The following is a 17,539-nucleotide window of genomic DNA, read 5'->3' as shown; positions in this document are numbered from 1 at the left end:
ATGTTGTGTGGCACTACCACTGTGCTAAATGGGATACACTTCGAAAAAAATCTAGCAACTCACAACTGGGCATCTATGAGTTGCTGTAGGCCATCATCAGCAACAGAATTGTACTCAACCACAAGCTGCAACCTCATGACCTGGCATATCCCCCTTCTACCATTACCACCAAGCCAGGGGATCAACCCTAATTCAATGAAGAGAGCAGGAGGGCATGCCAGGAGCAACGCCAGGCATACCTAGAAATTAGGCATCAACCTGGTGAAGCTGCAACACAGGACTACTTGCATGACAAACAGAGTAAGTAGCAAGCGATTCCACAACAAATGCATCAGATCTGCAGTCCTGCCATATCCAGCCCTATATGGTGGTGGATAATTAAACAACTCACTGGAGGGGGACGCTCCACAAATATCCCCATCCTCAATGATGGAGGAGCCCACTACATCTGTGCCAAACACATGGTTGAAGCATTCGCAACAATCTTTAGCCAGAAGTGCCCAGTGGATGATCCGCCTCGGTCTTCTCCGGAGAACCCTAGCATCACAAATGTCAGTCTTCAGCCAATATGATTCACTCCATGTGATATCAAGAAACGGCTGAAAGCACTGGATACTGCGAAGGCTGTGGCCCCTGATAATATTCCAGCAATAGTAGTCACTATGTGCTCCAGAACTTGCCACACCCCTAGCCAAGCTGTCCCAGAACAGCTACAACACTGGCATCCGTCCAGCAATGCGGAAAATTGCCCGTGTGTGATCTGTACCCAGGACAAATCCAGCCTAGCCAATCACCGTCCTATCAGTCTACTCTCCATCATCAGCAAAGTGATGGAAGGGCTCATGGTGGTCAGTACGTGGTAATCAGCAGGAGGTTTCCTTGCCTGTGTTTTTTAAAATAAATTTCGAGTACCCAATTCATTTTTTCCAATTAGGGGGCAATTTAGCGTATCCAATCCACCTACCCTGCACATTTTTGGGTTGTGGGGGTGAGACCCACGCAAACACGGGGAGAATGTACAAACTCCACACGGACAGTGACCCAAAGCCGGGATCGAACCTGGGACCTCGGCGCCGTGAGGCAGCAATGCTAACCACTGCGCCACCGTGCTGCCCTCCCTTGCCTGTGTTTAACTTGAAGCCATGAGACTTCATGGGGTCCGGAATCAAGCAGCACTTACTCAGTAATAACCTGCTCACGGACGCTCAGTTTGTGTTCTGCCAGGGTCACTCAGCTCCTTCCCTTGACATCAAGGTAGCATTTGACAGAGTATGGTATCAAAGAGCCCTAGCTAAACTCGAGTTAATGGGAATCAGGGGAAAACTCGATGCTGGTTGGAGTCATACCTGGCACAAAGGAAAATTGTTGTGGTGGTTGGAGGTCAATCATCTCAGCTCCAGGACGTCACTGCAGGAGTTCCTCAGGGTAGTGTCCTAGCCTTCAGCTGCTTCATCAGTGCATGTCCAAATGCAGCAAGACCTGGACAATTTCCAGGCTAGAGGCTGATGAGCGGCAAGGTACATTCAAGACACGTGCCTGGCAATTGGCATCTCTTACAAAAGAGGATCTAACCATTGCCCCTTGACATTCAATGGCATTAGCATCACTGAATCCCCCACAATCAACATCCTGGGAGTTACCATGGATCAGAAACTGAACTGGACTAGCCATATTAATACTGTGGTGACTAGAATAGGTCAAAGGCTAGGAATCCTATGGACTCCTGACTCCACAAAGTCTGTCCACCATCTACAAGGCACAAGTCAGGAGTATAATGGAATACTCTCCACTTGCCTGGATGAGTGCAGCTCCAACAACACTCAAGGAGCTCAACACCATCCAGCCCGCTTGATTTCTACCCCTCCCACAAACATTCAATCCCTCCACCACCGACAAACGGTGGCAGCCATGTGCACCATCTACAAGTTGCACTGCAGTAACTCGCCAAGGTTCCTTAGGCATGACCTGCCAAACCCACGAAAACCAACATCTAGAAGGACAAGAGCAGCAGATACTTGGGAACACCACCACCTGGAGGTTCCCCTCCAAGTCACTCACCACCCCGACTTGGAAAAATATTGTCGTTCCTTCACTGTCACTGGGTCAAAATCTGGATCTCCCTCCTTAACAGCATTGTGGGTGCACCTACACTTCAGGCAAGGATTGCAGCGGTTTAAGAAAGTAGCTCACCACCATCTTCTGAAGGGCAACTCGGGATGGGCAATTAAATGCTGGCCTAGCTAGCGATACCCACATCCCGTAAATGAATACAAAACAGTTTTCTTCTAAATATTGAGACATCATTTATTTTAGAGTTTGAGCTAAGCCCCCCATAAATTACTAAATAAATGCACATCCAAACAGACCGCTATAGGTCAGTAAATAATTAAACCTAGCTAGTTTAGCCTCTAATTTACATATGTGAAACTATATTTATTTACAGATTGTTAAATGTAATTAGGCGAAATTAAATACAAAGAAAATGTGTATTTATTTTGCAAGTGTTTTCACCTGTTGAGGGCTGGAATTAGAAATTGTGGTAATTGTGGCTCTCTCGTTATTTACTGCTCAGATTTATCACTCTATAATTATCTTAAATAAGACATAGCCAAGCTACAATTAATCATTTATTTCTTACTGATTAAGAAGCCCATCAAAACATGCTCAGATACAAATTTAATTTCCACTAACTACACATTTCTCATTGCTTTAAGTACCAAAGCAAATTGATTACAAGGTCGCCTGTCTTGCAATCAGAGGAGTGACATTTTTACATTAATTATTTTTTCAGGGAATAGCCATATTCAAATTATTTCAAGAGAAATGGCCACGTTCAAACTATTAGTTTTGACAAGCTTGTATGCATGCAGTTCCTACAAGTATCACACCTACTCAGTCAAGGATTTTCATGCCTTTCTTATCGTGCCTTTACTAATTTTACTTACCCTGGCCAAGACTTCTATGTATGATTTTCACGGTAGGCAGCCCATTTCGCACTTACCTCCAAGGGCAGTCTCCAAGCCAGGTGGTGTTGTGTGCCCAGCTCGTTTTAAAACTTAAAAGCTCCTTAATTTTATACTTTCCTATTTTAACATTAATTTTAAAGTGATTCTTTTCAAAGGAAGAAAACAGGCGAGATGACCATCTGTGAACTTGCCAGCTCCTACCTTTCACCTCCACTATGTACCAAACCTTCAAGAACCCAAATGGACCTTCTCTTCTAGTGTCAGAAAATAGGGCACTTAAGCACACTCACAGATGACTAATTCTTGAGTGATATTAAACAGTTCCTGCCAGTCCACAAAAAGAAAATCATCAGTCGAATCAATTACTGGAGAGGGAGTCAAATCATCTAAATGCAATGCTGCATTTCCCAGTATGGCTTTCTGCACATACAGGCACCATTGGGCTGGAGTGTATTGCCAACATACACAACCTGAATATCTTTATACAGCAGATTGAAGTCCGTACACAGAGTGTATCCAAGCTGCTCATAAGGAAAGTGCAAGTCTCACTACCGATTTCCACGCTATCCCGAATAAAATATCACCTATGAATGAAAATCGCTTATTGTCACAAGTAGGCTTCAAATGAAGTTACTGTGAAAAGCCCTTAGTCGCCACATTCCGGGAGGCTGGTACGAGAATTGAACCGTGCTGCTGGCCTGCCTTGGTCTGCTTTCAAAGCCAGCGATTTAGCCCTGTGCTTTGATGAGCAGTAATGTTAATGCACAACATTTCAGCAAGAAGCTCAGTGTGTACGTTGAGCTGCATAGTGACAATTGCCCTCTGCATGGATATAACTCTAAATGCAGAACTCCAAATCGCCAACTAGTAAAATGGTATAAATAGAGGAAGCTGCTTACACGTTACCTGCTTTCATCTTGGAATTGAAGACTTTTGTGCTTCAATTTTTCACACTATGTATGACACTGAACCAAAAGGTTGTTAACAGGTGGGCAGATAACAATGGGCACTGAAATGTCCGAGAAACAAATAAGATGCGTGAACAAACCAAGAGGACAGCAATGATAGCGAGGAGAGAAATAAAGGGTATGGTGAAAAGAAAAAGAAATGTAAGGAATCGAGAATCTGGCAGTTAGTTAGCGGGGGGATTGTGCAAACTGTTGTAGAATTTAAATAAAGGGTGGAGCACAACTCCATCCCTGATCAAAAATTGCTAATAGCCAGGAACAAAGTAAACTTTCGTAAGTTATTGGCACCCTTCAACACTAACTCCACATATACAACCGCAATTAACAAAATGGCAGGGGATGGGTGCACTGCACCTCCCACTGTTTCTGAAAGAGCTAATCGTGTATCAATCTGTTTCAGAACTTTTTTTTCTTCAGAAACAGAGATGAGAGGTCAAGACTCACAACTTGAGACACCACCAAGCTTAAAAATATAATTCACCATGGTAAGTCATGGATGTCATTTTTCCAAATAATCTGCAATATTGAGCAAGGGTACAATCAAACCTTTACACATATTAAGCTGTAGCACAATGCAATCCAATGACAACACAGGCTAATGAAATAGTCAGCTTTCTCCACCCATCTTTCATTTGGCTCAAGGCAGAAACCCTGATCTATGCTCAAGGCTTTTCTTCGTCACAAACAAAAAGCAAACAGACAGTCAGGTGAAAACTGAAACAATGAGCCATGCTATGTTAAATCTATAAAGTCACAATGCAACTCAAAATTAACACTCTCGGGAAAAGTTGTTTTGTTTCAGCACTGGAAATCCACCAAAAATCAACACCCATTTTTATTCACAGTCGAGTCCGATTTCTGTGTTTACAAGATCTGAAACCGTCAGGGGTAATGGTATTTCAGATCATTTTGGTTTTCGCATACAGTGTATAAAGTTACAATGGCCCATGCCAAACCTAGCTATAGTCTGAAGTAAATAAAACAGCTGAAAAAGTAAGATGTACCACTGAATAATAATTACAGGATATCTAAAATAAATCTCTTTTTGACATGTTCAGCCCAACAATAGTAAGGTAAGTGGACAAACAACTGGGCTCTCGGATTAAAGGTCGATGGCAGTTTTTGGATTTGTTTGGTTTTCAATTTACAGATAAGGGATACTCAACCTGTACATGTCTTTACAGACCCACTATGCTGAAGGAGGAGCACTGCAACTGGCCGTGTCAACACAGAATTAACTGGGCAATTGGTAAATTGATTTGAAAACGCCAGTGAGGACTCCAAGTGGCTACTCCTCAGACTGCTGCAATTAAGAATTAACACAAGACCACAAGCTGGACAAGTATGTTATATACTGGCTGAAAAGAAATAAAATGCACAATCAGCTTGGTGACCAAGAATCCACAAAAGATTAAAAGGTGCTTGGTATGGGCCCTTGCTTGATAATTATCCTCAATCATTATTTTGCTCAAATCTTCTTTTGCAACAAAAATAATTATTTGGACAAATGCAATGGAAACAGTAGGTCATTCAGCCCAGTCAACCATATAAATAATTGCTGACAAAAAATATTCTTATGTGTTTTGTCACTGAGTGAGTTTTCACTGGTTAATTCAACCATATGACAATGTTTATACTATTGGTTCTTAAGGGAAAATATTGCAAACTGACTACGTGAAGTGCAGCAAGTGACATTGCTGTGTCGATAGCTCAAAAAACATGCAGGGTAATGCAGTCAAGTCTATGGTGCCATGCCATCAGGAGAGCTTTGATGAATAGCACTTTTTATAATTGGTTTTACTGCAATCTCAGGAAGCATTTTCTAAAAGCCAACAGGAATTGTATTCGGCAGTTTTCATCATCACGTTCTTGGATTACAGGTTTGGAAAATGAATAGGTTTTTGTGCGTGTGAAATTGCATGCGCATTCATAAATAATGCATTTATGATTCCGCTACACTAGACATAGATGAAATTCTCACCGAAAAATTGTTAATATTCCTATTCAGCTGCATTTGTTATTTGTTCTTGGGATGTGGGCGTCGCTGGCTGGGCCAGCATTTGTTACCCATCCCTAATTGCCCTTGAACTAAGTGGCTTGCTAGGCTATTTCAGATGGGGGCAGTTAAGAATCAACCGCATTGCTGTGTGGGTCTGGAGTTCCATGTAGGCCATACCAGGTAAGGACAGCAGATTTCCTTCCCTGAAGGACATTAGTGAGCACCTGGTTTTTCCAACAATCGGCAATGGTTTCATGGTCATCATTATACTTTTAATTCCAGATTTTTATGACTTCAAATTTCACCATCTCTGGATTACTATTCTAATAACAATACCACTACGCCACTGCCTCCCCTTTCAACAAGCTCTTTTGGAAATCTCATTTTCATACAAACAAGCCTCATGTACAATTCTCCAGTTAGACGGTGGGTAAGGATCACACTGTTCATACAAGCCACTGATATACTATTTTGGATATCCACTTTAAGGAACGTGGAAAGGCATAGAGAGTAATATTCTAGCTCCCATCCTATAGAAAGCACCCAATTCGCCATTTCCAATTTCTCTATAGAGTTGACAGAGATGGAAAACTAATCAGGTTGGGAAGTTATATGAAAATCTGTGCTGCACAAACCTGTGACTAAAGAATAAAGCACTAGCTCAATACATTGACTTGCGTGAAGGATTGTATAAAATATTATATTCATTTGTTTGGCCGAGGTTTGACTGCATTCAGTCAACATGCATGCTCCGCACAAAAACAAAAATAAAGCCAACGGACAGTTTCAAAAAGCTGACACGATCCTCAAACAGCCAACATCTCAGAAACAATATAACATGTAAAGGTGAGGGTCAACATTAAGTGCACTGCGACATGGGGTACCCATAACTTCTGCTGCAGGGATATCAAACAATCATTTTTATTGCAGAGGGAAAATGTCTACAGTACAAATGAGCAATTTACAACAATAATGGATTTAGAAATCACTGAATATGCTAGAGAGCAGAATCTGTGAACTTTATTTTCTAGGAGCATGCCATCTCGAGCAAGTAGGTTTTTTGACATTTTGAGGTTTATTACAATATTTGGCTTTCAACTTCTAGCAGGGTTAAAATATTTTAAAAACTATTTTAATATAACAGGATAAAATAAATGGGTTACTGTTCTGTGTTAAATTAGTGGAAGGCAAAATGTCTGAAGGTACCAGATTTTCATACGTTGCCACCCAAAGTCAAGACTGCCATTTTGCACTTCTAACACAAACGTTTATTTTGTTGTAGTGGAAATAGAAATTATGCACCCAAAGCATTATAACGGGTGCATAAGAATGTGATTTGCAGCAATGGGCGAGGAACTGAATATTTCCCCATACAACTCATTCCTTGTGCATACTGACTGCTCTGATATGGAGGTTGAAAAACCTCGATGATGCATATACAAACAAATTGAAAACAGCTCAAGTTGCTGGAAATTAGTGGGCTGTAATTCTCACACAAACAAGCCAGAAATCATACTTGCAAATGTCAATTCAATTTGAATATTGGAATGCCAGTGTAATTTGTTGAGATGAAGCAAAACTCAATCACTAATAACACCACAACCTATTCTACTTCCAAATCCTGGTGTTTTCACAGGACAGCGACAGGAACGCACAGTAGATCAAATCATTCATCTTTTGAGATTCTTCTAGCTAACAAATTTCATTGGAAGTCTAGTTACTGTTACTTCAATTAAATAAATGACCATTTCCTCTTTTTGGGAGTGCTGGTTGAGGGCTAGACAAGACATAGAGAACACTCCGGTGCTCTCCAATTTGTGTTATCAGACCTATAATGTTCATCCAAAGTGGAATCTAGAGTCTATACAGTGCAGGAGGCCATTCAGCCCATCGAGTCTGCACTGATCCTCCAAAAGAGCACTCTAACTAGGCCCACTCCCCCCATCCTATCCCTGTAACCCCATGCATTGATCTTTAGACTGTGGGAGGAAACCGGAGCACCTGGGGGAACCCCATGCAGACACGGGGAAATGTGCAAACTCCACATAGTCACCCAAGGTTAGAATCAGACACTGGCACTATGGGGCAGCAAATCAAACCACTGTGCCACAAGTAGTTTTAATGCTCTGGTTTTAATGCTCTACTACTGAAAAATGTAAACATTTTTAGTTAAGATAAGTATTTTTAAGGTTTTATCTAAATAAAGATTAACAATATTTAAAGTTACACTAAACATCAGTATTTCAAATGCAATATTTACAGACCTACCTGTTGCTATGTTTGAATGTGTTCTTAAGTTTTGCTGCAAAATCCTTTGATATAACATAGCTAATAACATACCTGTGACATTGTCGGAAGGTAATTGGTAGCTAAAATTATTTCATAAATGAGATGACAGTGATGGGAAGGGACTTCAGCAAAGCACCCTGTACAACCACCTGTTGGCCAGAGCTCGAAAATATATTGTGACATTTGACATAGCAAACTATAATAGAAACACTGCCAGAGGTGTGATCAAAAATTGAAACGAGGAGCATGATTTTTGCAGTGGAAATTTTACACAAAAATATGAGGTGTGCCCCTAAAATATAGCATTATACAGTGTTATGCAAACAAATTCCATTTCTTAATTTTAGAGATTTGTACATCATAGCCTGTACCTCTTTTGAATAAGATAGTCCTCAAGGATGTCAAGGCAGCGCACCATCTGGGAGAAGACAAGAACTTTGTGACCACCAGCTTTCATCTTTGGGAGCAGCTTGTCAATTAAGACTAGTTTACCAGATGACTGGATCATTGCTTGTAGATGAAAGACTGGAGCAACTGGATTGTGTATCTCTCTGAACTCTCCTAGAATCTTTTCTTCAGCACCTAGTACCAAAGAGAACACTCATCATCCTGGTTCTATATCCTTTGATCACATTGTCCGATGAATAATCTGCATCTGGGATATAACACTATTGCTTCAAACAAACCAATGTTACTTTACATGATACCACACAGTTGTTCAGATGCCAAATAGTGACAGGTTGGGGGGATCCGCGGTACTTAAATATTAAACTGCAACAGCGTTATTAGTTGTCGGCTGCATGTTCTAAGGAAGCAACTAACAAGACTAAGAAAGCACATTAACACACCAAACAAAATCATTTTATACTGGAGCGAGGAATAACTCCAAAATCTTGAGAATTCACAATTGATAGGATCTTTAGAGACAGAAATCCCTAATTTTAACTGGAGTAAGGAGGATTTAGTTCTTACAAGCACACTGGTTTGATGGAAAGCAGCCAGCACTGACACAATGGGATGTGGGCTCTTTCCATACTGCATTCTCTATGCTTTTATGAAACAATGTCAAGCCAACCTGCTTATCTGTGCGTGGCGTGTAGACAACCGTGACTCAGAGCGCATGTATGTGGCATGTCATGTGCTGTGTATTTATAAACATAAAAGCCAAGGGCTTTAGAAAAAGTGCTTAGGCCTTTAAAATTTGAAATGGCAAACCCGGTTCATGAATACATTGGATATTGTATTGAATTAGTAACAAAGTTTTTTTTCAAAAAGCCAAACATTGTTTAGTCAACAGCCAAGATTCAAAATACCCTCCAAAGTTTAGAAAAGCATCTGGCAGCCTGGATATTTCTTTCACCATGGCTGACTAGAGACTGGCTCGTGAATATGTGCGATAAGCAATTTATAGATACAAAATTATTGCTGCTGAATAATTATTGTCACTTCAGATTTCAACAGAATTTTAGAATCTATTATAGGAGGTTTAATTTGGATACAAAAAGCCAACCATATTGCTATGGGAAGATTAAAAGCAACAAAGTCTAATTCTTGAGAAAAAACATATTAGGAATTGTAACCTTACTATATCAAACAATTTATTTAAGTTGAAGTCAAATTTGAGCCTTAAGAGAGTGGTACAGGAAAACAGCCCACCCACCAAAGTCTGAGCTTATTGTAATATTTCTATGGTTATGCTTTTAACATGCTATATAAAATAATTCACAGTTTAACACTTCATTATATTCTAATGAACGCAATGGGCAAAAACAATCTGCTTATTCCACCTCTAGCTATCTGCAATATTTGAAATATTTTTCAACAAATAGTTCTCTGAAAGCAATGGATGTTAATTTGTTCTCTGAAATATTAATGCTCTGAAGTTCTTTTTCCTTTTTATGTAAAGTTTCACACTTCATGAAGTCTCATTCTACAACATCACAATAGACTAGATAAGTGCTTTAATCAGTCAAATACTAAGGCATCACATCCAACTTGGCCAAAAAGCCAGTTCTCAAGTAAGCAACCCCTCCCCACATACAATTCACAAATAATTTTGAATATGGTTAGTTATTGTTGGTCACATTCGCAGGAGACAAATATTTAGAATTTGACAAATTAGAAAGTTGGGAGAGAATAAAGAAATTTAAATGCAGTAATTTCTGAGATACCACTGACTTTGACTTGCTGCAAAATTAGTTCGCGAGAAAGTGGTTCTAATTTGCACTTTTTCAACATTTACAATCATGCCTGGAGGGCTGATCACCAGATAGGAAACAGCAGAGCAAGGATGAAAGGAGCACTTCATGGGCTGTTAACTAGTGGACTGCTGCAAGGATCAGTACGGCCTATGCCATTCAAGGCCTCAAAATGGTTGTACTCGGACCCGAGGGCGCTCTCGGTCTCGAGGCGACACAGGTGAGCGGTGACATCCTGTCTGAGCGGACCCCTGCTCGGACGGAATTCCACATTGGCCCCAAGCCCCAAAACCTCCCTTGGGCGCCAGTGCCCCATAATCCTAGCCACATCGCGAAAATACCCACCATGCCTTTTCACACTGCGCAGAGGGTTTTCCTGTACGGTCTGCTGCTGCACACCTTCCACCTCCTTGCCCTCACCCGCCGTCTGGGCATGCTTGACATGCTTCATTGCCATCCGGTAGTGGAGGACCCCACTGGAGGTCTCTCTACAGAGGTGTACTCCCCCTAAATCATGGAGACCTGGGGTGGAGGGTGATGCACGCAGTGGTACCGTGCAATCACCACTTGCACCGGTTCACAAACGCCCAAGAACCCTGTTATTTCTGCGGTCTTGTGGATTCCGTGAGCCATGACTACGTTGAATGTTCTAGGCTGCACCCCTTTTTGGTTTTTTGACAATGTCATTGTTGAGGTTTTGTTTGCACTTCAGCCCACATTCCTGATCTGCAGGCATCCGGTGCGGAGAGGGGCGGGGACGACGGACGACGGACGACCTCCTCATGCATAGGCACCCGGTGCAGAGAGGGGCGGGGGCGACGGGGCCTGGCGAAACTCGCCATAAACAAGTCCAGGCAGCGGGCAACCTGGGGGGTCGTCCAGCCGGACTGTCTGCCCCTCTTCTGCTGCTTTATTCGTATCCGGGTGTACCCAGAGAGGGAGCACACGGTGTCCACTGGCACTCTCGAGATCTTCCATGCTCAGTGGGCACCTTAGGGGTTTCCGTGTTAAGCTTCCGTTTCTCTTTATTATTTTGGGGCAGTACCCCTACCAGGAGCAGCCCCTTTTAATTTGTCCCTCAGTTAATTTCCTTTGGTATATTGTTTTGATTGGGTGCCAAAATAAATCAGTGCTGGAACTTCAGCTTTATAACAACCTATAAATTAATGATATGGACAAAAAGACCACAGATGATGTATTTATGTTTGTTGATACATAGCTGGGTGGGAATGTAAGCTTTGAGGACGACACAAAGAAAATGCAAAGAAGCAAATACAAGTTAAGCAAATAGACAACAAGGAGTGGAATATAATGTGGGGAAACATGCGGTTATTCACTTTGGTAGTAATAAAAAAGCAGTTTAATAAAAAAGACATGAAACCTGTAAATGTTAATATTCATACAAAGAACGCAAAAGGTTAACATGCAGGTACAGTAAACAATTGGGAAAGCAAACTACATGTTGGCTTTTACTGCAAGTGGTCTGGAGTAGAAGAATAGAGAAGCCTTGCCACAATGCACAAGTAAGACCACATCTAGTGCACTGAGTGTGGTTTTTGTCTCCATATTTAAGGAAGGATGTACTTGCATTGGAAGTACGACAGCAAATAGTCACTAGGTTAGTTCCTGAAATGAGATGGTGACCAATGATGAGAGGCTGAGTAAATTGGGTCAATACTCTATGGAGTTTAAAAGAGAGGTGATCTCATTCAAATTTGCATGATTCTGAAGGGGCTTGACAGGATGAACGCAAAAGATTATTTTTCCTGGCTGGGAAATTCGAACAAAAAGGCTCAGTTCCAGGGTGGAATCAATCATTTAAGACTGAAACGTGGACAAGTTTCTTCACTCAAGGATGTGTTTTTGGGAATACTGTACCTGAGGGCTGTATATGCTCCATCATTGAGTACACGCAAAGGATATTGGGAGCAGGTGGGGAAGTGGACCCGAGGCACAGGATCAGCCATGATTGTCTTGAATGGCAGAGGAGGCTCGAGGGGCCATATCATCTACTCTTGCTCCTATTTCCTATCTTCAATGGTGACAGGATTAGTGTCAAGTCACAGTGAGTTTTTCTCCCCTAGGATTTACTTCCTCACATGGCAACTATTGTCAAATCTTTATTGGGATACCTGAATGAGCAAACAGAGCACCTATCGGTACATAATTTTCAGTTTGCCGTTGCGCATGACTGAAATGGCAAAGATATTTAGTTTATAAGCTTATTCTCCAAACTGGGAACAAAAAAACTGAATTGCAATTATCGCCTGTCAGGTAAAAAGGGGCTAGGGAGTCTCATCCAACTGTTCCACTGTAAATTGTAAATATAGTTATATAGTTATTGCTGATCAAGCTAATTTATTGATACCTTTAACTCTTAATGCCTCTGCAAACATTAAGCTCTATCAATATAAAACTCCTTGAGGTTTCAGGTGATAAACAGATGCAAAGTGATTAAAGTTCTATGTGTACAATTTAAATAGGATCGGTCTCCTTCATTAAAAAGAACAAAGATGGAGTTACTGCATCTCAAATGTACATAAGTTTGACTTCTATTATCCTCCCCAACGCCTCCACACTTATAAACACTGCTTTTAAGAGATGATGAAGCATTGGTGAGTCATGCGATTCTATCTATTTTTTCTAAGACACAAGAAATATTTTGTGTCACTAACAATTTAACATAATAATCCGACTAACTGCTGTTTTAAAGATTAGATAGATAGGAGTCAGGTATATTAGTCTCACCCACTTTCAAAATGATAAACTGGCAGATATAGCCCGTGACAAAATTTGGTGGCGTGTGTCTGTGTGGAGGCAGGAGGGGAGGGGGGGGCAGCCACCAATAATAAAATTCTACCATTATTGAAAAACACAGTGGTAGTAACCGATTCAAGACAGGCCTAGTTTCTAGAAAATTGAAAATTCAGCAGCTATTCCGAGGTTCCCGAAAAGAAAACTTCTTTACATTAGATGAAGAGAGCTCGAAAATAAAATCCACTGCTACCAAGAAGGGAGGGAGAATAAAATAAAACAATATTTCAGAGTAGGAAAATCTTTACCTTTTATAAGATATGGGTGATTGCAGCATTTCCTGAGCTCCATCATGGTGTTTACCAGGTTAGGCACATTTGCCTGGCCAGCCCCTTTGGATAGGAAGGCAAAGTTTCTTTCCAGGATTGCACGATAGTATTTCTTCTGAATATTGGTTAATTCCACTTCAATAATAGTCTCTTCCTTAGGAGCGAGCTTCTTTTCCACATCCTCCTTCAGACGGCGCAGCATCATGGGTTTCAATATCGCCTGAAGCTTTTGAACCTTAAAAGAAACCATGAACGCAGTTATGATAGTGATTCGCTTTTGTTTACACACCCACTCGGCTGGGATAAGTGCTTACAACCAGAGTCGCACCACATTGAAGTCAGACACCTAAAGAACAATCTTACATATGAAATGAACTTCGGACCTAAACATATTCGAAAGGCGAACAAAGACGCAAGGGAAGGGGAGAAAGGTTCAATGTAAAACAAACCAGAAAGCTCTAACAAAGGGTTGTGTCACAGCTTTATACTACGGCATGCGCTGAATGAATAGTGAGACTCCATATGTAATAAACATTTAAGAGATTGCTTCCTGATTGAATACATCTTTTTTCAAATTGCTGTCAAGCACCTGCGATTAATATGGTACTTAAAATGCATCTTCATAATGCTTTACAGCATACCATTAGTGATCACTTGGGTCAGTGGTGGCTTTGACTATAAACTCAATCTGATAACACTAGCAGTTTAAGTTTTTTTGTCATCAGCCTAATATGCACGTGGAAAGTCGAATCTTATTTCAGTATACTTCACAATGTTGAAAATGAAAATCTTGTCACCAGTAGGCCTGACTACTAAATCCACCTCCCCTGCACATAGAATCACAGAATTTACAGTGCCGAAGGTTTAGCACAGTTCAATTCCCGTACCAGCCTCCCAGAACAGGCACCGGAATGTGGGCTAGGAGCTTTTCACAGTAACTTCATTGAAGCCTACTTGTGACAATAACCTATTATTATTATTATAACAGGTGACAGTGTCTGTTGTGGGGGACAAAATTACAGCGATAGGATCCAGTTGTTCAACTAAAAAATCGGAACGGATCTACATACATTGTAATGCAAGATACGCTGAGGATATTAATCCGGACAGGTACTAGTTGGTGACCATCTACTACTGCATTCAGGCATGTCTACAATTACATTTTCTGCAACTCCAGCACAACAGTTAATCCACTTCAATTCACCAATGCTTAGAGGAGCTTAAAAAAGGACTTGCTCTCAATCTAGTACCTACTGCACCCAAGGTCAACTTAAATAATATATTTCAAACAACCACTCACTACTAAAACATGGAACACAGAATCTATTAGACAGAAGACAGGCCACACCGGGCGACATGGTGGCACAGTGGTTAGCACTGCTGCCTCACGGTGGCGAGGACCCGGGTTTGAGCCCGGCCCCGGGTCACTGTCCGTGTGGAGTTTGCACATTCTCCCAGTGTCTGCATGGGTCTCACCCCCACAATCCAAAGATAGGGCAGAACGGTAGCATAGTGGTTAGCACAGTTGCTTCACAGTTTCAGGGTCCCAGGTTCGATTCCCGTCTGGGTTACTGACTGTGCGGAGTCTGCACGTTCTCCCCCTGTCTGCGTGGGTTTCCTCCGCGTGCTCCGGTTTCCTCCCACAGTGCAAAGATGTGCGGGTTAGGTGGTTGGCCATGCTAAATTACCCTTAGTATCCAAAAAGGTTAAATGGGGGTTACTGGTTACGGGGATAGCGTAGATACGTGGGCTTGAGTAAGGTGTGCTTTGTAAGGGCCGGTGCAGACTCAATGAGCCGAATGGCCTCTTTCTGCATAAATTATATGATTCTATGTGCAGGGGAGGTGGATTTAGCAGTCAGGCCGCCTGTCATCTCGAATATCACAGATTTTATTTTGATAACTGACTAGCCATAAGTATGGCTCTAAATTAAACCTGATTATCCAACATAAAATCAGCTCAGAGATAGCACCATATGATTTTCTAGATTAGCAAACAAAATTCAAGAATCAGGTGTTCAGGCTCCAACCGTCTTCTCCCCATTGAATTAACCTCAGTTTGACCACATTAAAATAAATTTACCTTTGAACCACTATCAACTGGCAATGTCAATCATGTTCATGTAAACTGACCCTTTTAAGTGGAAATGCATAGTTCGACGATTTAAATTTTACTTTTCATTTGGGTAAGATAAATGTTGGAAGGGATATGAGTCCTGATCTTTCTCCCCTAATAAAATGTATTTTCTACACCAAATATTAAAAATGTATTAAAAAGAGTAAATCAAACGGTAACCAGGATCCTAGGAGTGCAATCTGAAACACTGCTCTATCTTGTATTGATATCACTCACTAACTGAATAATATTCAAGATTTTACCCTTTTGTGAAAAAAACCCATATGTGTTCATAATAATCACAGTATTACTCTATAGTAACCATGGCATTGCTATTCTGTAACTGCTTATAATAACCACACTGATACACAATTAAATTAAGACAAACAAAAGCAAAATACTGTAGCAATGCTGGGAATCTGACAAAAGAACATGAATTAATGGGTATGATGTCTGAATTAGGTCAGACATCATTTGTGAAGAGGGAAACAGTTAACACTGCAGTTCAATGACCTTTCAGCACAGCAGATCAGTAACATTTGCTGAATTTGACAGACTGCTGCAATGGTCCACTTAAACCTATGACTGTTTTATTTTTGATAGCAAGATTTAGTAGAGAAATGGGGGGCGATTCTCCAATATGGAGCCCAGGTGTTCACGCGGTCGTGAACGCTGTCGCGTTTCATGATGACGCGAACCGGGCCCGGGTACGACCAATTCTGGCCCCCACAGGGGGCCAGCACGGTGCTGGAGCAGTTCACGCAGCTCCAGCCTCCTTTCGCGGCACCAAATGGGCGCCGTGCCAACCCGCACATGCGCAGTTGAGCCACAGCAACCTGCACAAGCGCGGGGGACTTCTTTAGCGCGCCGGCCCCGACTCAACATGGAGTCGGTGTTCAGGGCCGGCCGCGCCAGAAAGTAGCCCCGGGGGGGGGGGGGCAAGAGAGAGAAGAGGCCGGCCCGCCGATTGGTGGGCCCCGATCACGCCCACCCCCCCATTGGAGCCCCCCTCCCCCACACACAGGCCGCCCCCCGACCATTCACGCAGAGTTCCTGCCGGCAACGACCAGGGGTGAACGGCGCCGGCGGGACTCTGTCATATCGGAGCCGCTGCTCGGCCCATCCAAGCCGGAGAATTAGCGGCGCCGCCAATTCCAGCGGCCCGCGGCCGGCGCTGTGCCAGCGCAAATCCTCCGCACCTCGGAGAATCACGTGCCGGCGTCGTGGCGCAGTTGCGCCGATTCTCCAGCCCGCGCGGGGCTCGGAGAATCGCCCCCCTGGTGCTGGGAAAACTGATGGGATTGGAGGCGGATAAATCCCCAGGGCCTGAGAATCTGCTTCCCAGAGTGCTTAAGGAGGCGGCTCTGGAAATAGTGGATATATTAGTGGTCACCTTCCGGGATTCTATAGACTCTGGAACTGTCCCTGCAGATTGGAGGGTAGCTCATGTCACTCTGATATTCAAAAAGGGAGGTAGAGAAAGCAGGGATTTATAGACCAGTAAGCCTAACATCGGTAGTGGAAAATGCCTGAATCCATTATCAAGGACTTTATAGCGGAACATTTAGAAAGCAGTGGCAGGATCAGTCAGTCAGCATGGATTTATGAAGGGAAAATCATGCTTGACAAATCTGTTGGAATTCTTTGAAGAGATAACCAGTACAGTCGACAAGGGGGAGCCAGCCGATGTGGTATATTTGGGCTTTCAGAAGACGTTTGACAAAGTCCCGCATAAGAGATTATTGTGCAAAATTAAAGCGCATGGGATTGGGGGAAATGTATTGAGGTGGACAGAAAATTGTTTGGCAGAGAGGAAACAAAGAGTAGGGATTAATGGGTCCTTTTCAAATTGGCAGGCAGTAACCAGTGGGGAACCACAGGGATCAGTGCTGGGACCCCAGCTATTCACAATATATATTAA

General features: G+C 42.3%; 1 protein-coding gene across 12 annotated transcripts in view; it reads right to left on the bottom strand.

Moving 5' to 3' along the window:
* chd9 (chromodomain helicase DNA binding protein 9) overlaps window positions 1-17,539 on the bottom strand; it is a 306,991-nt gene that overhangs the window by 85,751 nt on the left and 203,701 nt on the right. For all 12 annotated transcript variants that reach the window (XM_072518240.1, XM_072518239.1, XM_072518242.1 and 9 more), the window contains 2 exons: window positions 13,483-13,738; window positions 8,594-8,804 (listed from right to left, as the gene is read on the bottom strand). In XM_072518240.1, coding sequence (XP_072374341.1) covers window positions 8,594-8,804; window positions 13,483-13,738 — 467 coding nt within the window. The remainder of the gene's footprint in view (window positions 1-8,593; window positions 8,805-13,482; window positions 13,739-17,539) is intronic.

Source organism: Scyliorhinus torazame, chromosome 10 (assembly GCF_047496885.1).
Source record: "Scyliorhinus torazame isolate Kashiwa2021f chromosome 10, sScyTor2.1, whole genome shotgun sequence".
NCBI classification, from domain to species: domain Eukaryota; kingdom Metazoa; phylum Chordata; class Chondrichthyes; order Carcharhiniformes; family Scyliorhinidae; genus Scyliorhinus; species Scyliorhinus torazame.
The sequence above is the reverse complement of the archived record's forward strand: the minus strand, read 5'-3'. Positions and strand labels throughout refer to the sequence as shown.